The sequence below is a fragment of the Sprattus sprattus genome (assembly GCF_963457725.1).
Source record: "Sprattus sprattus genome assembly, chromosome: 1".
In the NCBI taxonomy this organism is placed as follows: Eukaryota; Metazoa; Chordata; class Actinopteri; order Clupeiformes; family Clupeidae; genus Sprattus; species Sprattus sprattus.
Genome location: NC_137920.1, coordinates 13,684,677 through 13,709,708, shown reverse-complemented (window position 1 = coordinate 13,709,708; position 25,032 = coordinate 13,684,677). Strand labels below are relative to the sequence as shown.

The window sequence follows — 25,032 nt, the reverse complement described above, 5'->3', positions numbered from 1 at the left end:
CCTTGTTGGATTTTTCTTCATGATCTCCGGACGGACTTCCTGCGTACCGAACCCTGCCAGTAAAATATATTGTTTGTTTCAGACCCCTGTTTCAGAGTTGAGCTATTGAGTCCTATTGTCTGTCACAGCTCCAGGCAGCTGTTAACTTTGCAAAGCTATTACATTAGCTTTAGTATGGAATCAGATCAATGCCATAAATATTTTGTAATCTGCCATATTAGATTTTGTATCTGTAATATAGATTTTGTATCTGTGAAACCATCTACACTTTCAAAACCTATCTACAGATACGGATTTCAAATATGAAATGTATCTACACTTTCAAAAACTATCTTCACTTTCAAAATCTATCTTCAGATGATTGACTGATGATGATTTACAAAAATGGAATACTCCATGAATATACAAACACTGTCGCTATTTTAGTCTCTCTGAAACTGGATTTTAGTGTTTAAAAAAATACATTCCTGACAGAGTGGGCTTATGCCAGTGACAGCATCTATGCTGTCTTGCTGCGGGAGCTTGCTCAACCATACCATTATGTTGGTAGTGGTACATACTTTTTAAATAACCATAACTTGCTAAATTTTCAACATTAACAACATTCTGAGTGCATTGCAAAACTCAAAAACACAATCACTGGTTAACCGGTGCTCTGTGACATAACGTTTAGTTCAGTTTATTTACACAGTTCAACTTAAATAATAAATGTGAACAGGGCAACACACAAGTCCAAAGATGACAGAGAGTGAAACAGCATGCACTTGTCATACTCTGCATTGAGCACGTACACTCACACCACAGTCAGTTCTGGAAAGTACCCATAGTCTTAAAAAAAAAAGTATTCACACAAAACCTCAAAATACAAACAATATTCGTTGCCCCAACACCAGCAATTCATTGTAGTCACACTAAAACATTAACAACAGAAACAAATAGAAATACACGCCATTGAAGTTTTTAAGGCTAAGGCCTAAGACAAACCACATCCTGTGTTTGCATTCAGTGTGTTAGAATGGCTGACACTGAATTATGAACCCATTTCATTCCAGCAAGCCACAATTCATTAGTAGTATCTTTATTAATGAGGCTGTTCACTCTTATGATAACACAACATTTTAGAAACTGGTACCTGATAAAGGTAAGTTAGGGATAATGTATAGAACGCAGGTCATTGTCGGGAAAATAAGCCCCGACAGGGCGAACAGCACCCCGACGCGAAGCGGAGGGGTGTTGCTTCACCCTGAAGGGGCTTATTTTCCCGACAATGACCGGCGTTCTATACATTATCCCGCTTATTATACGGTTACTACTAAAACAAACAAATTACTTAACACCGTGTGTCTTTTTACAATGTATTTGTTACTATACGTAGTGTTTAAAAGGAGAGAAATAGTTCGCCAAAGACGTTGAACTTCAAAGACAGTTGAACATTCTTTAGAACACAGCTGCTCAACCGTCCGCTGAAACTCCATTGATAAGTTACCGTACTACTTGCGGAGTGCTACGAAAGACGTGAATTAGAAGCAAAAAGGCCACTTTCCTTGACAGCGGTCATTAAGTCCATAGCAACGGTCAGTTATCGGAAAATAGTTGACCGCAGAACGTTGGGAAGCCCCATTCAAGTGAATGGAGCATTCTACAGCATTAAGAAGAGCCCTGTAATAATACCTGATAAACTATATATAATTGTCCATGTACAACATGAGTCTAAAATAGGTGTGCCCTCAGGTTAGGGGTGTGAGATGTGATGCAAATGTCAAATGTAACAGATGTTCTCATCTGCATGATTGGCAACTGGTCAAAGTCATCTATTAAGAGCAATACAGATAGCTTGGCATTAGATCATTTCCTGGAGTGAAATAAGTCAGCAGTGCACATAGGTGGCCCTCAAGCACCTGCCCATTTTATATTTTAGGTTTTTTTAAGGTAATTATGCCTGCCAAAAACATTTGGATTCTAATTCTGCAAGACAACATGAGCCCTTGCGTCTCCCCTTTCTCTTCACCACAACTGTGGTTTCTGCAAAAAAAGAACCCTGAATAGCAGCATGCAAATCACCCTAACTTACTGTCAGTGGTGACAGCCAGGTAACAACACTGAGCCCTAAACCCCCAAGTGTTTCACTGTTGTGAAATTAAACCACTATTAAAACCCATTATGCTGGCTGCAATGGGCCAAGTAGCCACACTTAGACAATAGTCATCCAATAAACAAGCTAGTCTGGACAAAATAGCCAAGTCAATGAAAACAAGTGAACTCTGCTAGTTCCTTTGTCAAGCAACTTATACGTGTGACAAGTCAATATGGACATCATGGTTAATAGTGATGCTGAGGTGGGTTGGGGAGGCAAAAGCTGTAGTCGAGCACAATTATTGTTACTTTGTAATAATAATAATAGTAAGCAGAAACATTAATAGATGATTTGACTAGCATAGCCCAGCAAGAAAACACAGCAGTTGGGTTTTGCATGTTATTGCACAAGCTCAGAAGCTATAGCAGTTCACAGATAGAACCCGTAGCCATGGTAACCTGACCACATACCCTTTTCACAGGAAATCCTCTCTGTTGAGGCGGCGACAGTTTGTCTGTTGCCTTTCAGTATATGGCGTTACATTACCCTGCATGTTATTGTATACTAGCCTGACGATGTCATACTCATAATTCTAGTCAGAATATGAGTCTGAGACCGGACCACTGGGCTGTGATTATGGGGCGTGTTTCAACGAACCAGGAAAGAAAATTCCTCTTCGCTGAATTGGATACCTAGAACCAATCAGAGCAACGTAGTATTATTACCATCTGATAGATTAAACTTTTACCTGATCCCGTAGGAAGGACGGCAAAAACATCTTTTCAATCGACAAATGCCTTGATCGCGTTTCTCTGTTCCTCTTTCAAAATGAATGCGCTGTCAATATCTGTTGAGATAAGCCTGCTCACGTTACTTAATTAGCACTCAAGGCTAGAAGCTACCATTAGTTCTAATGTTTTTTTTGTCTACGCTGTTAGCATAACCTTTCAATAATGGTCTAGAGTGCATAAGTTAAGACCTACAATCCTAGGCAACATTGGTGTTGCGTATACACAACTAACCGAGTCAATGTAGACATAAAAAAAAGTCGTGTAGATACCTTAAATCATATCAAATATGTCCCACTAAGCTCCCGAGACGGCGCCATCTTTGTTCGATGTATACCGGTATTCTATCTATGTCTGTCCATCAACGTATAAAGCCCGCCCTTACAATTTGAATGGTCAGATCCCTTTTCGGGGCCGTTTAAACCCTCCCAACTAGCTCGACTCCAGACTGAATCTCCCAGACAAAAAATTTTGTGGGCGGAGTTCAGGCTGGTATCAAGGCTAATTGTATACATGTATTAACCTAAAATCTTATACTATACAACCCCTCGAAATTACATTCTCAAATGAGATCACTTCATATATGAACAGGTAAGATTTGCATGACACCATTCTTTCTTGCTTCACAACATGAACAACATCCATTTAGTCGTCATACAATCCCCCGAGTGGAGCATGGAACATATGTTTTGGGGTAAATTGCAACAATATCACTTTTAAGAGCAGTGCAAAAGTATTCCCTTACTTCAACAGGTTTGCCAAAGTTTTAAGATATCTTGTAAAGTAATACCACAGCCTCTTGTATATTCCTGTCTTTAAGTACATATTTTTTACATCAAGTGTCTGAAAAATATTGAAATGTTTCTTATCTTACTTCAGTTTTCAGTGTTCTAGACGCCGAGGTTCAGGACGTGTATCAAACCCTCACAGAACATTTCAGTGTGAGAGGAAACACCCACATGTTTCCTATCAACAGTCAAGGGGAGGGGCAATTTGAGAGACACTTATCTAGTGGCTGAAGGTTTAATGCGTCATTTGTCCTGTCTATAATTCATAGTTTTATTATTAACTACTACAGATGCGCTCATGGCTTGTAGTTACCAAATTATCAAATAAAATGTATCAGTATTAATTAGCCTGTATTATCCTTTCCTGCTCTCTCCCTGACCATAGTCGCAGATTACGGGGGGGGGCTTTTGTTTACTGCACCAGGGCCGAAGTGTTCTATATTCTTAACTCCAGGATTAACTCCCTTTCCCTTCCATCTCCAGTTGATAAGCAAATTAATGGCAACTTGATTTGGTCCGAGGATTTATTCTCCACACTGGTTTCACAGAGTTCTACGTAACAGCAACATAACTTTTCTCCGGTCGCTACATATATACTCTCTCTCGCTCTCTTTCTCTTTCTCTCTCTCACGCTCTCACGCAGTCTCTCTATCTCTCTCTCTCTCTCTCTCTCTCTCACACTCTCTCTCTCTCTCTCTCTCACACTCTCTCTCTCTCTCTCTCTCTCTCTCTCTCACACTCTCTCTCTCTCATGCTCTCTCTGGGAGGAGCTTTGAACTTTGTTCAAAGTGGGGAATGACAGAATAAGTTTGAGAACCACTGGTGAATGTAATCACGCTCTCTCTCTCTCTCACGCTCTCTCTCTCTATCTATCTCTCTCTCTCTCTCTCTCTCTCTCTCTCTCTTTCTCTCTCTCTGTCTCTCTCTCGCTCTCACGCAGTCTCTCTCTCTCTCTCTCTCTCTCTCTCTCTCTCTCTCTCTCTCTCTCTCTCTCTCTCTCTCTCACGCTCTCTCACGCTCTCTCTCTCACGCTCTCTCTCTCGGAGGAGCTTTGAGCTTCAAAGTGGGGAATGACATAATACGTTTGAGAACCACTGGTGTATGTAATCACTAGCAGTAAATAACGGAAAGGACTTTATATCACAAACACATATAATCTATGGGATTTACTGTGATAACTTAATCAAAGTTGCCATCTGAAATCTGATTATATTACTCCTTCTTTCCAGCCTTCTTTTCTGTCATAATTGTCTGAATCATACCTACATTACCGATAAGTTTCAGATATTTAGGCCAGAGATATTAGGCTAAGAAGTATGCAAACCTGATCAAGGAGGAAAGACAATCATTTGATTTTGCCAGAAATGGACACTCTAAATACACACTTACATACATACACACACACACAGACACAGACACAGACACAGACACAGAGACAGACACAGACACAGATACAGACACACACACACACACACACACACACACACACACACACAGACACACACACAGACACACACACACACACACACACACACACACACACACACACACACACACACACACAAACACACAAACACACCTGTCTCTCTCATTTAGACTTCTGCTGATAAATTATGTCTGCAATAATCCAGTGTTGCACCACTTATCACTGCGGAGACAAAACAAAGCAATACTGTTTGTTTTTGTCCATTTTAACCATAATACCACACACACACATCTATCTCTCTCTCTCTCATTTAGACTTCTGCTTCTGTTAAATTCTGTCTGGAATAATCCAAATACAGCAACTAGGTACAAACACCAGAGCAAAGTGTCACAATGACAGAATATGTGTTGATGTTAATGGACTTAGAACACACCATACTCCTCCTAATGGCAGAAATAGAAGAAGCAGATGATATTCAACAGTCAAGATCGTACTGCTTACTGTGTATTACTACTACTAATCATACTGTGTATTCCTCACACTCCTGCATATTAGTGTCCTCCTCTGATAGTAACCCTATTATTCCGCCAGTCACAGAAATCACACTTCTCATGAAGTAACTGTCTATCAATGAATACTACACACTTGACATTGAATTCACATGAGCACATACATTAACTTATTTTGTATTATTATTGTTAAGTTTTCTTTACTGTTTTACCGCGAACCCTGGACACTGTAGACAAATGGGGAAAGCATGTGACCTGAAGTGAAACCTGGCATCATGTGAGTTTAAGTCTTTCTTCCCCTTTTTATCACGACAGGCTACATGTTTATATCCATGCGCATTATGTTTGTGTGTTTCTGTAGATTTGCTGAAATTGTGTAACCTATTAAAGAACAGCATATTCATGTTCACAGTTTAGGTTGTTGTTTGGAACGTGGAAAACGGGATATGTTACACAGCTACATGTTTTACCTTTGCACTTCTAAGTAGGCTCCCTAGACGTAGCGGCGTTCAGCATTCCACCATAACGACTTTTCAGTTTTATTTGGATTAAAGATAGTGTCCTTGATTCTGGCGAAAGGTTGTTCATATTACAGCTAAACAAAGTTACAACACCCCCTTTCCTTCCCAGAGCCATGACTGTGTAGGTTGCCAACACGAGTTTTGAGCGCACACACAGGACGAACAGCTAGTAGTGATGGGAAGTTCGGATCATTTTACCGACTCGAATCTTTGAATCTCGTTCAGTAAAATGAACGAATCTTTTTTCGAGTCACTCGTTCATTTTAACGGGGGGGGGGGGGGGGGGGGGGGGGGGGGGGGGGGGGGGGGTGCTACTCAACATTTTTAAAATTTATAGCCAATTCACTGGCGTAAATACGTCCACTACAAATACGTATCATATTTTCATGGAGGTTACTACATGTAAACCAGCAGATACTAATTCCTGCATTCAAATAATATTATATGAAAGTTTGGATGAAATGGTCATTTATTATCACATAAGCATTTAATGATCACGGCAAACAATTACGCTGCACTGAACTGTAAGTAAAGTTTTAAAAAGTTAAAATAACTAAACCTGTAATTATTTCTTGTGAACGAATATCATTCACGTCTTACTAAACATAGACACTCGGAAGTGAACTAGGTTAATAAGTCCTTTCTGTTTCCTCTTCTGAGCCTATGCAGGTTACGTGAAAAAATATCCAGAGCCCAGTCAAAATGAACGAAACATTTCGGTTTTCTCTAGCTTCCCATGCTGAGCCTATGCAGATCACGTGAAAAATGATCCAAATACTTGTATCCGGCAGATGACCTAATCGTTCACCTCCCGACCGTCTTTGGATCAACGTTTCGTTCATCTGCCGGATATCGTTCAATGATTCGTTCTTTTGCCGGATATCAGTCTTTCGTTCAATGATTCGTTCTTTCGCCAACCGTGTCTTTGGATCTATGATTCGTTCGTCTGCCGGATATGGGTATTTCGTTCAATGATTCGTTCTTTTGCCGGATATCGGTATTTCGTTCAATGATTCGTTCTTTTGACAACCGTGTCTATGATTCGTTCATCTGCCGGATATCGGTATTTCGTTCAATGATTCGTTCTTTTGACAACCGTGTCTATGATTCGTTCATCTGCCGGATATGGATCGTTCGTTGGATCCTTTTCCACGTGACCTGCATAGGCTCAGTACAGTCAGCTAGAGGAAACAGAAATGATTCGTTCTTTTTCCGACTGGGTCTCTCGGATACGAGTCTTTGGATCATTTTTCACATGACCTGCATTGGTTTAGTAGAGGAAACAGTTACCTTTTTACCTTTCACTTTACCGCTGTTTTTAGTAGAAACGTGAATTATATTCGTTCACAAGTCATAATGACTGCTTCACTTTACATTAACACTTACAGTAGTGCCGTGTTATTGTTTCCCGTGATAATTAAATGCCAGTGTGATGATAATAAATTACTATTTAAAACCATACAAACTGTCATGTGTAGTGCACTCTTCATGTTGGTGTAAAATAAGGGCGGAGTTGGTCTCGCTTGTGCTGAAAATCGCTGTTATAGGTGTCGCATATTCGCGGACGCATGTTAACGTGTTTGTTTTTATGACCTCAAAGTCACGAAAAGCTCCGTGGGACTAGTCACTCAATAAAATAGATTTAAAAAGTATGCAATCTGATCTGCAATCAATAAAGGGAATTAAAACGTTTTTATTTTCTACAGCCTATTCATGACTTTAGGTCTTTTTTGTTTTTAACACTTCTTTAATTGTTTTTATCTTATTGTTTTTTTTATTTCATGTATATACATATATATATATTTTTTTTGCTAAGTGTGTTTGTTTGTGTGTTTATTTTAGATAATTGAATGTCTTCTCTGCACAAAGCACATTGTGTCTATGTATATCATATGAAATGTGCTATATAAATAAAATTGAACTTGATAGAACAGAATGCCAATGTCCAATGATGATGAATGTTTATTGCCAACACACTGTGAAGATATGAAGTGAACGTTGCAGATTAATGAATGATGCCTGTGAATATAATTATCTGTGTAAAAGACGGCAATGTTGAAAGCTTGCAAATGTCTCTGATCTTGATTTGTCCCACAAACTCCTCGCTGCTTCTCTCTCCAGCTTCTTGACCAACAAAATGGCCAGAGGAAGGTCAGGCTTATACAGGGAAAGGGGCTGAGAGGCATTGCTCAGGCTTGTCTCAGGGGGGGATTGAAACTGTCCACAGAATGCACAGATTTATTGGGGCTGCTTAGAAACTGTCTTGGGGATGGGCAAATGAACAATGACATTCCACTGTTTACGACCCCCAGAGAACCTAGGGATGATCTGATAGGTCTGACCTTGTTATCACACCTTGGTGCTATGAGAGGCGCAACAGCAGGGTGCCTCAGCTGATGCATCTAGGGGGAGTTAACAAAAGGGTTAAGTTCAGTGACTTGCAAGCAGAGGAGACCACAGACAAGGCGGAATAGGTCAAGAAAATGAATACGAGGAAAAGGAGTGATGTTTGGTCACATTTTGAAAAGCTATCTTCATCGAAAGCGAAATGCATACTTTGCAAAAAGCACCTATCCATTCAAGGAGGAAGCACCTCAAATATGATCAGGCACCTCAAAAGTGTACATCCAACTGTGCTCTTAGCACAAGTTAGAGGAGACGGCGCTGATGGTACTGCGGCAGCAGGAGCTGTTTCCACCAGCACCTCTTCAACTGGGCCTGCAACTACTTTGACCATGCCCACAGCAGCACTTCCCAGCACTTCAACTGGGCATGCAACTGCTTTGGTGACCATGCCCACAGCAGCACCACTAACCACCACCCAAGCAGTTAGGCCACGGAGGCCACAACCACAAACCTCAATGGGCAGCTTTATAACAAGGCCAATGGATCCGTTAAGGCAGCGTAAACTGGATGAGGCTCTGGTAAAAATGATTGCCTGCGATTTCCAGCCCTTTACTGTGGTTGAAGACAAAGGCTTCAGAGAATTCACCAAGCTTCTGGACCCATCATACTGTCTGCCAGGTAGGAAAACTATTTCAACAAGTCTTCTACCTTTGATGTATGGCAAACTAAAGAATGAGGTCATGGACAAAGTCAAGTCTGCCACAGCGGTTTGTCTTACAACAGACTGCTGGACCTCAATCACTACCACAGGTTTCATGTCTGTGACTTGCCATTTCATGGAAGATTTTAAGATGACCTCGTATGTCCTGGACTGTTTTCACATGACAGAAAGGCACACTGCTGACAATCTGGCAAGGGAGCTGACCAGGGTTACTGATGAGTGGGGTGTGACTAACAAAATTGTAGCCTGTGTCTCAGACAATGCTGCCAACATTGTGTTGGCTGTGAAAAACCTTCACTGGGACCACATACCCTGTTTTGCACACGTTATCAACCTTATTGTCAGAGCTGCGCTGAAGACGGTCGAAAGCACTGTGCAAAAGGTCAAAGCCATCGTGGAGTTTTTTCATCGGAGCACAGTGGCTTCGGAGAAGCTCAAGGCCACACAGCAGCAGATGGGACAGGAACAATTACGCTTGAAGCAGGATGTGGCCACGAGGTGGAATTCAACATATTACATGTTGCAAAGAATTTTAGAGGTGAAAGATCCAGTCATCTCCACCCTGGCCCTTGTAAATGCATCTCTGCAATCCTTGTCCCTCGAGGAGTGGGATATCATCCAGGAAACTGTGGATGTGGTCAAGCCCTTTGAGGAGGTCACTACTGAAGTGAGCGCAGAGAGGTATGTAGATTAAGCGATTAACACCAATTTTAAATCAAGATTGCAAACTGAATTTCTCCTTAATGATGGATTGTTTTTTAACCTTTTTTCCCCAAACAGGTATGGATTGGCATTTTAATTATACATTGTATTAATTATATTTAAATAATTGTTTATTTCTTTAGGTTTGTCACTGCCTCCAAGGTCATTTTAATGGCAAGAGGCCTCCAAAGGATTGTTGCCCGCCAGCAGAGAAGTCCCTCCATCCATGAACCAGTTAAAAATCTGGTGGACTGTCTCATGAACGAGATAATGAAGAGGTTCCACAAAGTAGAGACGATGGAGAAGCTGGCTGATGCTACCATCTTGGACCCGAGGTTCAAAAGGCAAGCCTTTGTGAACAGCAAAGTAGCAGACGAGGCAGTGAAGAGAGTCACGTCAGCTGCAGCACATGTTTCCCCCCTCCAAAGGGAGGAAGAGGAGGATCCACCTTCTGCGACAGCTGGCAGTTCAGGGGCCATGTTTTGGGAGGACTTTGATGAGAGGGTTCAAAGTTTGACGCCTTCTACCTCTACACCAACTGTCTCTACTGCTGCCATGATGGAGATGCGGGCTTACATTGCAGAGCCACTTTTACCCCGCACATCCGACCCTCTGGCATGGTGGATGAGGTGTGCACCTGTGTACAAAAGCCTGTGTGAGATCATGAAGACAAGGCTGTGCATTGTGGCCACGTCTGTGCCTTCTGAGAGAGTTTTCTCCAAAACGGGGCAGATACTTTCAGAACGTAGAAACAGGCTCAGCCCAGCCAAGCTCCGTGAGCTTGTCTTTTTAAATGCAAACCTGCCTTAGAGCAGGCCCTAAACTGCAGTTTTGTACAAAATGTTCCTTTGTTTTTAGTGTGATGTAACTTAATTTTTTTATTTAACCTTATTTATGTCTATCCTTATTTTATATATATATTTTGTTCCAAACTTTTTTAACTTTAAAAAATCCTTACTGTTACTGTTTTAAGTTTTTCTATTTTGTAAAGTGTTTTTTATTATTATATGCAAAGACATGGTGCACTGTTGTGATTTTAGGTTAAAATAAAAACATTTCACATCACATTTGATTAATTTGGCATTTCATTCAAAGGAACACACTAACTTCTAGATGGCTTGCAAGTCACTATAGTGCAAAACAGTGGGGGAGGGTGGATAAGGGCCATGGTCCCCTTGGAGACAGCCATGACTGACAGCTTTTGTGTGGCAGATCATATTTTTTTTTAAAGAAAACCTCCTCTACTAAATACAATACAACATGATAGTACAGTACCCTCATTTGGGACCAACATGAAGTGCAATGGGCCCTCCATGTCTAACCTGATCTTTATTCTTTATCAATTGGTGTGTGAGCTTACTGCATACCCCCCTCCTATGGACAATGTCACTCAAAGTTCACAGACTTAAATCAAGTGTGTTACACAGAATTTTCCATATAATATAAGACCATTTTACTTGAATTGCACATTTGTGTGGCAGACCATATTTTTAAAAGAAAATCTCCTCTATTAAATACAGTACAACATGACAGTTTGTATAGTTTTAAATTGTCATTTATTATCATCACACTGGCATTTAATTATCACGGCAAACAATTACACTGCACTAAACTGTAAATGTAAAGTAAAAATAACAAATCCAGTCATTATGAGTACTATGAACGAATATAATTACGATCTTAAACAGCGGTCGGGTAAAAGGTAATAAGGTAGCTGTTTCCTCTACTAAACCGGGTTTGTCTAGCTTCTAGCTTCTAGCTTCTAGCTTCTAGGTTCTAGGTTTGCAAACCGAGTATAAATTCAACGTTTCGTTCATCTGCCGGATAAGTGGGCTTTCGTTCAATGATTCGTTCTTTTGTCAACCGTGTCTTTAGGTCTATGATTCGTTCATCTGCCGGATATGGGACTTTGGATCCTTTCCCACGTGACCTGCATAGGCTGGTAGAGGAAACAGAAATGATTCGTTCTTTTTCTGGGTCTTCGGATCATTTTTCACGTGACCTGCATTCAACAAATCATTTCTGTTTCCTTGGCTTAATAGCCAATGCAACAGTCCCGAATGCGCGGTCATGAACGAGAAAAAGAACGAATCTTTTTTTGAGAGGACTCGTTACTCTCGAGTCGTTGTAAGGATTCGTTCAAAATGAACGAATCGTTCACGAACGACACATCACTAGTGATGGGAAGTTCGGATCATTTTACCGACTCGAATCTTTGAATCTCGTTCAGTAAAATGAACGAATCTTTTTTCGAGTCACTCGTTCATTTTAACGGGGGGGGGGGGGGGGGGGGGGGGGGGGGGGGGGGGGGGGGTGCTACTCAACATTTTTAAAATTTATAGCCAATTCACTGGCGTAAATACGTCCACTACAAATACGTATCATATTTTCATGGAGGTTACTACATGTAAACCAGCAGATACTAATTCCTGCATTCAAATAATATTATATGAAAGTTTGGATGAAATGGTCATTTATTATCACATAAGCATTTAATGATCACGGCAAACAATTACGCTGCACTGAACTGTAAGTAAAGTTTTAAAAAGTTAAAATAACTAAACCTGTAATTATTTCTTGTGAACGAATATCATTCACGTCTTACTAAACATAGACACTCGGAAGTGAACTAGGTTAATAAGTCCTTTCTGTTTCCTCTTCTGAGCCTATGCAGGTTACGTGAAAAAATATCCAGAGCCCAGTCAAAATGAACGAAACATTTCGGTTTTCTCTAGCTTCCCATGCTGAGCCTATGCAGATCACGTGAAAAATGATCCAAATACTTGTATCCGGCAGATGACCTAATCGTTCACCTCCCGACCGTCTTTGGATCAACGTTTCGTTCATCTGCCGGATATCGTTCAATGATTCGTTCTTTTGCCGGATATCAGTCTTTCGTTCAATGATTCGTTCTTTCGCCAACCGTGTCTTTGGATCTATGATTCGTTCGTCTGCCGGATATGGGTATTTCGTTCAATGATTCGTTCTTTTGCCGGATATCGGTATTTCGTTCAATGATTCGTTCTTTTGACAACCGTGTCTATGATTCGTTCATCTGCCGGATATCGGTATTTCGTTCAATGATTCGTTCTTTTGACAACCGTGTCTATGATTCGTTCATCTGCCGGATATGGATCGTTCGTTGGATCCTTTTCCACGTGACCTGCATAGGCTCAGTACAGTCAGCTAGAGGAAACAGAAATGATTCGTTCTTTTTCCGACTGGGTCTCTCGGATACGAGTCTTTGGATCATTTTTCACATGACCTGCATTGGTTTAGTAGAGGAAACAGTTACCTTTTTACCTTTCACTTTACCGCTGTTTTTAGTAGAAACGTGAATTATATTCGTTCACAAGTCATAATGACTGCTTCACTTTACATTAACACTTACAGTAGTGCCGTGTTATTGTTTCCCGTGATAATTAAATGCCAGTGTGATGATAATAAATTACTATTTAAAACCATACAAACTGTCATGTGTAGTGCACTCTTCATGTTGGTGTAAAATAAGGGCGGAGTTGGTCTCGCTTGTGCTGAAAATCGCTGTTATAGGTGTCGCATATTCGCGGACGCATGTTAACGTGTTTGTTTTTATGACCTCAAAGTCACGAAAAGCTCCGTGGGACTAGTCACTCAATAAAATAGATTTAAAAAGTATGCAATCTGATCTGCAATCAATAAAGGGAATTAAAACGTTTTTATTTTCTACAGCCTATTCATGACTTTAGGTCTTTTTTGTTTTTAACACTTCTTTAATTGTTTTTATCTTATTGTTTTTTTTATTTCATGTATATACATATATATATATTTTTTTTGCTAAGTGTGTTTGTTTGTGTGTTTATTTTAGATAATTGAATGTCTTCTCTGCACAAAGCACATTGTGTCTATGTATATCATATGAAATGTGCTATATAAATAAAATTGAACTTGATAGAACAGAATGCCAATGTCCAATGATGATGAATGTTTATTGCCAACACACTGTGAAGATATGAAGTGAACGTTGCAGATTAATGAATGATGCCTGTGAATATAATTATCTGTGTAAAAGACGGCAATGTTGAAAGCTTGCAAATGTCTCTGATCTTGATTTGTCCCACAAACTCCTCGCTGCTTCTCTCTCCAGCTTCTTGACCAACAAAATGGCCAGAGGAAGGTCAGGCTTATACAGGGAAAGGGGCTGAGAGGCATTGCTCAGGCTTGTCTCAGGGGGGGATTGAAACTGTCCACAGAATGCACAGATTTATTGGGGCTGCTTAGAAACTGTCTTGGGGATGGGCAAATGAACAATGACATTCCACTGTTTACGACCCCCAGAGAACCTAGGGATGATCTGATAGGTCTGACCTTGTTATCACACCTTGGTGCTATGAGAGGCGCAACAGCAGGGTGCCTCAGCTGATGCATCTAGGGGGAGTTAACAAAAGGGTTAAGTTCAGTGACTTGCAAGCAGAGGAGACCACAGACAAGGCGGAATAGGTCAAGAAAATGAATACGAGGAAAAGGAGTGATGTTTGGTCACATTTTGAAAAGCTATCTTCATCGAAAGCGAAATGCATACTTTGCAAAAAGCACCTATCCATTCAAGGAGGAAGCACCTCAAATATGATCAGGCACCTCAAAAGTGTACATCCAACTGTGCTCTTAGCACAAGTTAGAGGAGACGGCGCTGATGGTACTGCGGCAGCAGGAGCTGTTTCCACCAGCACCTCTTCAACTGGGCCTGCAACTACTTTGACCATGCCCACAGCAGCACTTCCCAGCACTTCAACTGGGCATGCAACTGCTTTGGTGACCATGCCCACAGCAGCACCACTAACCACCACCCAAGCAGTTAGGCCACGGAGGCCACAACCACAAACCTCAATGGGCAGCTTTATAACAAGGCCAATGGATCCGTTAAGGCAGCGTAAACTGGATGAGGCTCTGGTAAAAATGATTGCCTGCGATTTCCAGCCCTTTACTGTGGTTGAAGACAAAGGCTTCAGAGAATTCACCAAGCTTCTGGACCCATCATACTGTCTGCCAGGTAGGAAAACTATTTCAACAAGTCTTCTACCTTTGATGTATGGCAAACTAAAGAATGAGGTCATGGACAAAGTCAAGTCTGCCACAGCGGTTTGTCTTACAACAGACTGCTGGACCTCAATCACTACCACAGGTTTCATGTCTGTGACTTGCCATTTCATGGAAGATTTTAAGATGACCTCGTATGTCCTGGACTGTTTTCACATGACAGAAAGGCACACTGCTGACAATCTGGCAAGGGAGCTGACCAGGGTTACTGATGAGTGGGGTGTGACTAACAAAATTGTAGCCTGTGTCTCAGACAATGCTGCCAACATTGTGTTGGCTGTGAAAAACCTTCACTGGGACCACATACCCTGTTTTGCACACGTTATCAACCTTATTGTCAGAGCTGCGCTGAAGACGGTCGAAAGCACTGTGCAAAAGGTCAAAGCCATCGTGGAGTTTTTTCATCGGAGCACAGTGGCTTCGGAGAAGCTCAAGGCCACACAGCAGCAGATGGGACAGGAACAATTACGCTTGAAGCAGGATGTGGCCACGAGGTGGAATTCAACATATTACATGTTGCAAAGAATTTTAGAGGTGAAAGATCCAGTCATCTCCACCCTGGCCCTTGTAAATGCATCTCTGCAATCCTTGTCCCTCGAGGAGTGGGATATCATCCAGGAAACTGTGGATGTGGTCAAGCCCTTTGAGGAGGTCACTACTGAAGTGAGCGCAGAGAGGTATGTAGATTAAGCGATTAACACCAATTTTAAATCAAGATTGCAAACTGAATTTCTCCTTAATGATGGATTGTTTTTTAACCTTTTTTCCCCAAACAGGTATGGATTGGCATTTTAATTATACATTGTATTAATTATATTTAAATAATTGTTTATTTCTTTAGGTTTGTCACTGCCTCCAAGGTCATTTTAATGGCAAGAGGCCTCCAAAGGATTGTTGCCCGCCAGCAGAGAAGTCCCTCCATCCATGAACCAGTTAAAAATCTGGTGGACTGTCTCATGAACGAGATAATGAAGAGGTTCCACAAAGTAGAGACGATGGAGAAGCTGGCTGATGCTACCATCTTGGACCCGAGGTTCAAAAGGCAAGCCTTTGTGAACAGCAAAGTAGCAGACGAGGCAGTGAAGAGAGTCACGTCAGCTGCAGCACATGTTTCCCCCCTCCAAAGGGAGGAAGAGGAGGATCCACCTTCTGCGACAGCTGGCAGTTCAGGGGCCATGTTTTGGGAGGACTTTGATGAGAGGGTTCAAAGTTTGACGCCTTCTACCTCTACACCAACTGTCTCTACTGCTGCCATGATGGAGATGCGGGCTTACATTGCAGAGCCACTTTTACCCCGCACATCCGACCCTCTGGCATGGTGGATGAGGTGTGCACCTGTGTACAAAAGCCTGTGTGAGATCATGAAGACAAGGCTGTGCATTGTGGCCACGTCTGTGCCTTCTGAGAGAGTTTTCTCCAAAACGGGGCAGATACTTTCAGAACGTAGAAACAGGCTCAGCCCAGCCAAGCTCCGTGAGCTTGTCTTTTTAAATGCAAACCTGCCTTAGAGCAGGCCCTAAACTGCAGTTTTGTACAAAATGTTCCTTTGTTTTTAGTGTGATGTAACTTAATTTTTTTATTTAACCTTATTTATGTCTATCCTTATTTTATATATATATTTTGTTCCAAACTTTTTTAACTTTAAAAAATCCTTACTGTTACTGTTTTAAGTTTTTCTATTTTGTAAAGTGTTTTTTATTATTATATGCAAAGACATGGTGCACTGTTGTGATTTTAGGTTAAAATAAAAACATTTCACATCACATTTGATTAATTTGGCATTTCATTCAAAGGAACACACTAACTTCTAGATGGCTTGCAAGTCACTATAGTGCAAAACAGTGGGGGAGGGTGGATAAGGGCCATGGTCCCCTTGGAGACAGCCATGACTGACAGCTTTTGTGTGGCAGATCATATTTTTTTTTAAAGAAAACCTCCTCTACTAAATACAATACAACATGATAGTACAGTACCCTCATTTGGGACCAACATGAAGTGCAATGGGCCCTCCATGTCTAACCTGATCTTTATTCTTTATCAATTGGTGTGTGAGCTTACTGCATACCCCCCTCCTATGGACAATGTCACTCAAAGTTCACAGACTTAAATCAAGTGTGTTACACAGAATTTTCCATATAATATAAGACCATTTTACTTGAATTGCACATTTGTGTGGCAGACCATATTTTTAAAAGAAAATCTCCTCTATTAAATACAGTACAACATGACAGTTTGTATAGTTTTAAATTGTCATTTATTATCATCACACTGGCATTTAATTATCACGGCAAACAATTACACTGCACTAAACTGTAAATGTAAAGTAAAAATAACAAATCCAGTCATTATGAGTACTATGAACGAATATAATTACGATCTTAAACAGCGGTCGGGTAAAAGGTAATAAGGTAGCTGTTTCCTCTACTAAACCGGGTTTGTCTAGCTTCTAGCTTCTAGCTTCTAGCTTCTAGGTTCTAGGTTTGCAAACCGAGTATAAATTCAACGTTTCGTTCATCTGCCGGATAAGTGGGCTTTCGTTCAATGATTCGTTCTTTTGTCAACCGTGTCTTTAGGTCTATGATTCGTTCATCTGCCGGATATGGGACTTTGGATCCTTTCCCACGTGACCTGCATAGGCTGGTAGAGGAAACAGAAATGATTCGTTCTTTTTCTGGGTCTTCGGATCATTTTTCACGTGACCTGCATTCAACAAATCATTTCTGTTTCCTTGGCTTAATAGCCAATGCAACAGTCCCGAATGCGCGGTCATGAACGAGAAAAAGAACGAATCTTTTTTTGAGAGGACTCGTTACTCTCGAGTCGTTGTAAGGATTCGTTCAAAATGAACGAATCGTTCACGAACGACACATCACTAACAGCTAGATGACCATGAGGGGCAATTCGCTCAATTTGACATAAAACGTCTATTGGATTAGAGTCAAGGCTGGTAGGATACCTTTAACTCTTAATACTGCAGATACCTGGGTTCAGTGTACTTACCTAATTGAGTAACTCAAACCGTTAGAAGCTCCATATTTCGATTTTAAAACGGAGGTTAACAGTAACATTGTGCGTTCAGCCCAGATTCTCAACGGAACTCATCGAGGCAAAAATCGCTCCCGATAAAAGATAAGTTACAAATCCGAAATATCTCGAACACCAACCGAAGTCTCCGAATGAAGTCCTTCCTTCCCGAAAATAAACATTCATTGACAGTTAATGCATTGATTGTGAATTACCTTAAATCAAGGCGGTTGGCACTTTGGAGTATGACACAGCTTCCTTAACTCCAACTGTTTACTTTCGATGTCACTTCCTTGGGGGTATTCAAAGTACGTAGTTGAGTGACAAACCTGGCTAAATTAAGAGTAGGTATTAAACCTCCTAATGGAATGTTCAACTCTTCTTATTAAATTTGAAGACGTAGCACAATGTCGTTTTGACTAGTTAATTGTCCAATCTATGTTTAAAATTAAAATTGTTGTCAAACAAAGAAAAACATCAATCCATATATGGCTGACCTTTAACTAATCATACACTGCATGTATGAATATATGTGTTCATTACATTTGAAACTGTCATTCAAATTGTGTGTGTGTGTGTGTGTGTCATTAATCCATTTGCTTCTATCTATCCAGTCAGATGCTGATGAACTGAACACAACTAGTGGTGTACATGTGGTGTATTTGTAGAGGCCACCCACATTAGCTGTGCTCCTGCTCTACTTGGTGCTGGAGCTGAGACGTTCTCTCTGGGATTAGCTTGTGCCACTGAGACGTCCTGTCCACCCCTCTTTCTCTCTCTCTCTCTTCCTCTCTCTTTCTCTCTCTCCCCCACCAGGACCACTCTACACTGTGCTGCCTCCTGTAGTAATGTGCAGGTGTGTGAGTTCCTGATGAAATTCTGGTGTGTGTGTGTGTGTGTGGAGATGGAGGAGGGATACACCTAGTGCTCACAGTTCCTCTACGGTCAGTGTGTTTGTGTTTGCATGCCTGTATATTTCAGAAACATTGAAAGTGAAATTCTGTGAAAAGATGAATCCATAGGATTTACTGTAATAGACATCACTGTGTCATGATGACAAAGGCTTTCTAGGAATTCTGTCTATTGTCATTTAGATTACAGAGGACATGGTGCATGATAAGTTTCACACAAGATAAATGTTTGTAATGCACGCATCAGGCAATGAGCCAAGTTAGGGTATGTACTCTACATGAGTGGACAAAAATATCACTCAGTAGGTTTTTTAATTCTACAAATACCCCTTCTTTCCTTATTATATTAATGACATCAGAGTTAGGTGGCAGGACTCTCATATTAAACACTCTCCCTCACTTCACTTCTATGTATACTATAGTGATGATGACTAAGCTTTTTAGATTTGGCTTTTGAAATACATTTCTCTCTTTCCTTCTTCTGAATGGCAAACCTCTCCTGTCCCCAGCAAACCCAAAGCCCCTCCCTGGGCCCCACCCACCTCATCTTCCTCTTCCTCATTCTCCAGATTCACCACGGGCACCTTCCCTGGCAAGGCCTGTCCCGTGAACCTCATGCCGCCAACGCCAACAACACGCGACCTCTCTCTCAGCCACAGATCGTAGCTGCCAGCTCCATCTACTCCATGTACCCCTTAGCAGAGCACGCCAGGGGGAGGGGCCACAGCAACACACGTGAAAGCACGCTGCCCAGAGCGCACCCCAGAGGTGAGTGGCACCGCTTCTGTCCGATCAGAATCAAGGGTTTTAGGGGCAGGAGTGAGACCTAGAACAGTAAAAGGTCCTGGTGCTGGTTCTGGTTCTGGTTCTGGTTCTGGTCATGTTTCTGGGATTAAGAACTCAGGTCTGGATTAAATGTAGGCCAGATCAAATCATGCATTGGTTACTGTGTAAGGAGTCTGCTCCAGTTTGTGTTTGCACCCAAATAGAGCGCCACGCATGGAGTTGAGGAGGAGCAGAGGCAGGAGGAAGGGGAGGAGGAGGAAGAGGAACTGACACCCCCATCCTCAACAACTTGTCATGTGATCTGAGGATTTTTTGACTGTTTGGTCTTAATGAGATTCTTAAAAGACAGCTCTTTGCTATCCTCCTCACTGTATGCCACATGCTCAGTCACATGTTGGGTTCTGATCTGAGAGTGACAATATGGCATTAATAGACCATCTGTGTGTGAAAGTATTAACGAAGTTAAAGTGGACTGCTAACAGGAAGGGGACCCAAGCTAAAATAAATTATGCTAACTAGCATTAGCACTGGACTATTTTTGGGAGAGTTTGTTACACATTAAGGGGGAACCAGCATGTGTGTGTCTCATGCCACCACCAACCACAGCTGAGGATGACAAGAAGCACTTTGATCTTGATCCTTCCTTTTACAGGTGTTCAGGAGAAGATGGGCATCATGAACAGAGGGGTGGTGTATGGCCTGTGGGACTATGAGGTGGAGGCTGAGGACGAGCTGTCCTTCAGGGAGGGGGACTGAATGACCATCCTGCGCAGGGAGGACCAGGAGGAGACGCAGTGGTGGTGGGCCCGCTGTGGGGACAAGGAGGGCTACATCCCCTGTGCTGGGTCAACATTGTCATCATCATCGCCGTCCACGGCAACCGCATCATCGTCCAGTGATGCCCCCACCCAGGAGACAGACAGGGCACCACGCCCCCTCAGCCCCACCAAGCTCCTCCCCTTCCTGTCACAACCATTCCGTCACCAGAGCGATGCTGACTTAGAGGCGCTACGGAAACGGCTCCACCACGGCCCCTGAAGAAGCGGAGTTCCATCACGGAGCCTGAGAGCCCAGCAGGGCCCAACATCCAGAAAACTCCTCTACCAGAAGACCACGCTGGCTGCCATGGAAACCACTGCTGTCATCGGCCCACCGGCACCTTTCTTCCAGCCATCCTCTGTCCCACCACCAGAAGACGGCCGGGGAGGAAATGGAGCCATGACGACGATGATGATGATGATGATGATGATGAAGGACGGCTCAGGCCTGAGTGTGTCCCCGGTCACTGAACGTGACAGGCGTCCCACGGAGAGCCCCTGCACCATCCCTGAGGGAGTCGAGGAGGAGCAGAGGCAGGAGGAGTGGGAGGAGGACGAAGAGGAACTGACACCCCCTCCCCTGCCTCCACGCTCCCCCATCCTCGATGACTTGTCAGTGGGGGCACTCCATCCTCACCTTCCCCCCCCTCTGGAGGAGGAAAGGGACCTAGAGCCCTGCCCCTCCACCCCGGGGTACATGGACGAGTACCCCCCATACCCACCGCCCTCGATCCCTCTCAGGCTGAGCAGGAGGGACAGGTAGATGAGAGCAGCATGCAGCCACCAGAGATCACTGGAGAAATGACACTTCCACCGGTAAAAGAACACATACACACACATGCCTAGATACACACACATATACATTCACAGAGTACACACACACATACATACATACAAACATACACAGACGATCATACATGCGTACACACAATCACATGCATGCTTAGAACCATTCATACCCAAAGTATGCATACAGTACATACATGCATTTTCAAAACATTCATAAATGTACATATACCTACACTGATACGCTTGTGGAGGTTAAAAGAGGAGTTTTAAGAAGCAGAGAGCCCAGTGTTTTCATGAGGCACAGAAACCCCATCATTTCACTTTTAGGATATTGGTGAAAAAAATTGTGGCCAGGGATTGTGGTTGGAAGTTGCCTCTTGTTCTGGGTCTGTGTCAGTCATCACCACATCTGTGTCGTGATCTAAAGACAGGTGTTGCTTCTCTATCTTTAGGGCAGCTGGCCCCTTGTAACAAAGACTATTTGTAATGAAGATATTATGGCAAATGTAGTAAAGTAAAGAGTAGATTACTGTCTCAAAAATGTACTTGAGTTAAAGAAGACCTGCAGTTTTAAAGGAATTTGAGAAGAACCAGTTTCTTTATAAAAACTACTTTTTTACTCATGTGTGTTACAAGGTGTTACTACCCACCCCTGATAACAATCATACATACAGAAACTCACAACATGATCAGGAATACATATATTTTGTGTTTATACTTACAACATAAAAACACACCTACATGAACACAATAACATTTGTTGAATGTCCTTAAATGTCTTATGTCCATGCCTGCAGGGTAAGCGAACTAACTTGCGTAAAAACGGCTCAGAGAGGATCAATCACGGCATGCGCGTGCGCTTCAACCCCCTGGCTCTGCTGCTGGATGCCTCACTGGAGGGAGAGTACGACCTGGTGCAGAGGATCATCTATGAGGTGAGACTATACACTTTATACAGTCCAATATGAACCTGGTGCAGAGGGTCATCTATGAGGTGAAACTATAAACTTTACACTTTACAATATGAACCTGGTGCAGAGGGTCATCTATGAGGTGAAACTATAAACTTTACACTTTACAATATGAACCTGGTGCAGAGGATCATCTATGAGGTGAAACTATAAACTTTACACTTTACAATATGAACCTGGTGCAGAGGGTCATCTATGAGGTGAAACTATAAACTTTACACTTTACAATATGAACCTGGTGCAGAGGATCATCTATGAGGTGAAACTATAAACTTTACACTTTACAATATGAACCTGGTGCAGAGGATCATAAACGAAATCAGTACATTGAACAGTGTTGACCTGGTGTTGTTCTTCACTCTGTTGGTACTTTGTTTTTAGAATACCCAGGACCATCTTGCAGTTACTAAAATGTCTGTGTGTATGTACATGTGTAGGTTGAATTTCATACTTTACTTTGGTGTAGAAGACAAATAAATTATTAAAATGTGTTTATCTGCGTGTGTGTGTGTTAAGGTGGATGACCCCAGCCTACCCAATGATGAGGGAATCACTGCCCTCCACAACTCTGTGTGTGCAGGCCACACTGAAATTGTCAAGTTCCTGGTGCAGTTTGGAGTCAACGTTAACGCGGCCGACAGTGATGGCTGGTGAGAATCTGATTTGTTGAAGACTTCCTGCTCCAAAATGGAGAAGTATTGATGGATTTGGCCAGTTCTGCACTAACACTGATCTCAGAGAAATACTGATCTTTTTTCCGGCTTCGTTGTCATTGACATTATAATTACGAAAATTAAAATTCACATTTTTCTGGCGATCACCCTGTAACAGAAATATAGCTTTTTTAGGTAAAATAAGATATTATAAGAGAGGTTTGCTTAATGTGTGCACTTGTTGTCACCACTTGCAATGATGCCTTTTACATTTTTTTTTAAATAAATGTTGTGGAGGGATGAAATATGTTGGGGGATGGTTTTCCTCCACGTCCAATAGCCACTACACCCCTGATACATGTTGCAATATTCTTTCATCTCAAATCTCTTTTGTTCTCTCCCTCCTATATTCTATTTCTCTCTCCTTCTTTACTTACCTCTCTCTCTTTCCCTCTCATTCCCCCTCACCCCTCTTTCCTGCTTTTCTCTCCATTTCTCTTCCTGCTGTCTTCCCCTTCCCCTTCCTCTCTCTCTCTGTCTCTCTCTCTATCTCTCTCTTTCTCTCTCCCCCACCAGGACCCCTCTGCACTGTGCTGCCTCCTGTAATAATGTGCAGGTGTGTAAGTTCCTGGTTGAGTCCGGGGCGGCCGTGTTTGCCGTCACCCACAGCGACATGCAGACGGCTGCCGACAAGTGTGAGGAGATGGAGGAGGGATACGCCCAGTGCTCACAGTTCCTCTACGGTCAGTGTGTGTGTGTGTGAGTGTGTGTATGTATGTGTGTGTGTGTGTGTGTGTGCTTGTGTGTGTGTGTGCATGTTTTGCAGGTGTTCAGGAGAAGCTGTGCATCATGAACAGACGGATGGTGTATGGCCTGAGTGTATTAATGTGTGTGTGTGTGTGTGTGTGTGTGTGTGTGTTTTACAGGTGTTCAGGAGAAGATGGGCATCATGAACAGAGGGGTGGTGTATGGCCTGTGGGACTATGAGGTGGAGGCTGAGGACGAGCTGTCCTTCAGGGAGGGGGACTGCATGACCATCCTGCGCAGGGAGGACCAGGAGGAGACGCAGTGGTGGTGGGCCCGCTGTGGGGACAAGGAGGGCTACATCCCCCGAAACCTGCTGGGGGTCAGTCTCTCTGTCTGACTGTGTGTGTGTGTGATTGGCGAAGAGCAGTGTTTCCCAAACTGGGGTCTGGTACCCCCAGAGGTACGCAAAGGAACGTACGGGAAAAACAATGTGATTCGCATTTTTAAAGTCAGCCCATTACATTTTCAAACTGACCTATAAATAGACATGACATCTCAAATAGTCTGAATAGCCGAGTCGCAATGCCAAAAATACACTCATGTAGACATTGTAGTGTTCAACGATATATATAAATAGGTGCAGGTAGGTAAGTCAAAACACAGGCACAACTCCCTAGCTGCAACAACAGAATTCCACTCGCGTATGCCCTGTGTAGAGAAGCGGAAGCTCTTTCCGGTTGCTGCACAGAAATTAATAGATGGCTAAAAAGAGTTAATCCCCGGTCCAGAGACACGAAACGCTACTACTAGTAGAAGGCCTACTATCGAGGATGCACCTGCGACAGCATGGGGAGTGGGGTGGTACATAGCTGGAGACTTTATACAGTTTGGGAAACACTGCTGTAGATATCATTGTGAAGATATTACTGTGTTAAAGTATCACTGCTTATAATGGAGCTCATCTCTCTCTCTCTTTCTCTATCACAGCTGTACCTGAGGATCAAACCCAGACAGAGAAGCCTGGCTTAAAAATATTATGTGGCCTATCAAACTGATACTACACACAAACACACACGTATACATTTACACACACAGTTCAGCAGAACAATAAGAGTCTCAGTACAGTGAATCTTTGATGAATGATGGAGCAGTTGATGAAAGTGTGACATAAACAGGTGTGTCTGTGGACAGAGAACAGCCTGAACTACACGTTACTCACGGGACTTGAGCCATTCAGCAGACTGATCAAAGGAGTTTCTTCTGCTGACATTCATTGAGAAAATAAAACAACCTTGTTTTTTCTTTGTACAATTTGGAGAAGAATAGAATCTATGAAGCATAACAATGATGATTATGATAATGACTGCGTTTAAGATTGTAAA

The 25,032-nt window shown here is 42.3% G+C and overlaps 3 protein-coding genes across 3 annotated transcripts; all 3 read left to right on the top strand.

Moving 5' to 3' along the window:
• Positions 1 to 9,036: 9,036 nt before the first annotated feature.
• On the top strand, positions 9,037 to 10,685 carry LOC308367605 (E3 SUMO-protein ligase ZBED1-like; the record flags this gene model as incomplete). Its single annotated transcript, XM_080841567.1, has 2 exons — positions 9,037 to 9,854; positions 10,019 to 10,685. The coding sequence occupies 2 exons, from the start codon at positions 9,037 to 9,039 to the stop codon at positions 10,683 to 10,685; spliced, it is 1,485 nt and encodes a 494-aa protein (XP_080697693.1).
• Positions 10,686 to 14,810: 4,125 nt separating this feature from the next.
• Positions 14,811 to 16,459, top strand: LOC308367598 (E3 SUMO-protein ligase ZBED1-like; the record flags this gene model as incomplete). Its single annotated transcript, XM_080841555.1, has 2 exons — positions 14,811 to 15,628; positions 15,793 to 16,459. The coding sequence occupies 2 exons, from the start codon at positions 14,811 to 14,813 to the stop codon at positions 16,457 to 16,459; spliced, it is 1,485 nt and encodes a 494-aa protein (XP_080697681.1).
• A 3,969-nt stretch (positions 16,460 to 20,428) lies between these two features.
• LOC308367596 (apoptosis-stimulating of p53 protein 2-like) lies at positions 20,429 to 24,904 on the top strand (the record flags this gene model as incomplete). The annotated part of the gene is given in 10 exon segments (XM_080841551.1): positions 20,429 to 20,699; positions 20,702 to 20,763; positions 20,765 to 20,963; positions 21,108 to 21,218; positions 21,221 to 21,306; positions 22,077 to 22,214; positions 22,767 to 22,900; positions 23,480 to 23,646; positions 23,830 to 24,029; positions 24,638 to 24,904. Coding segments are annotated over 10 exon segments (1,410 nt in total). The 3' UTR covers positions 24,680 to 24,904.
• Between the last annotated feature and the right edge of the window lie 128 nt (positions 24,905 to 25,032).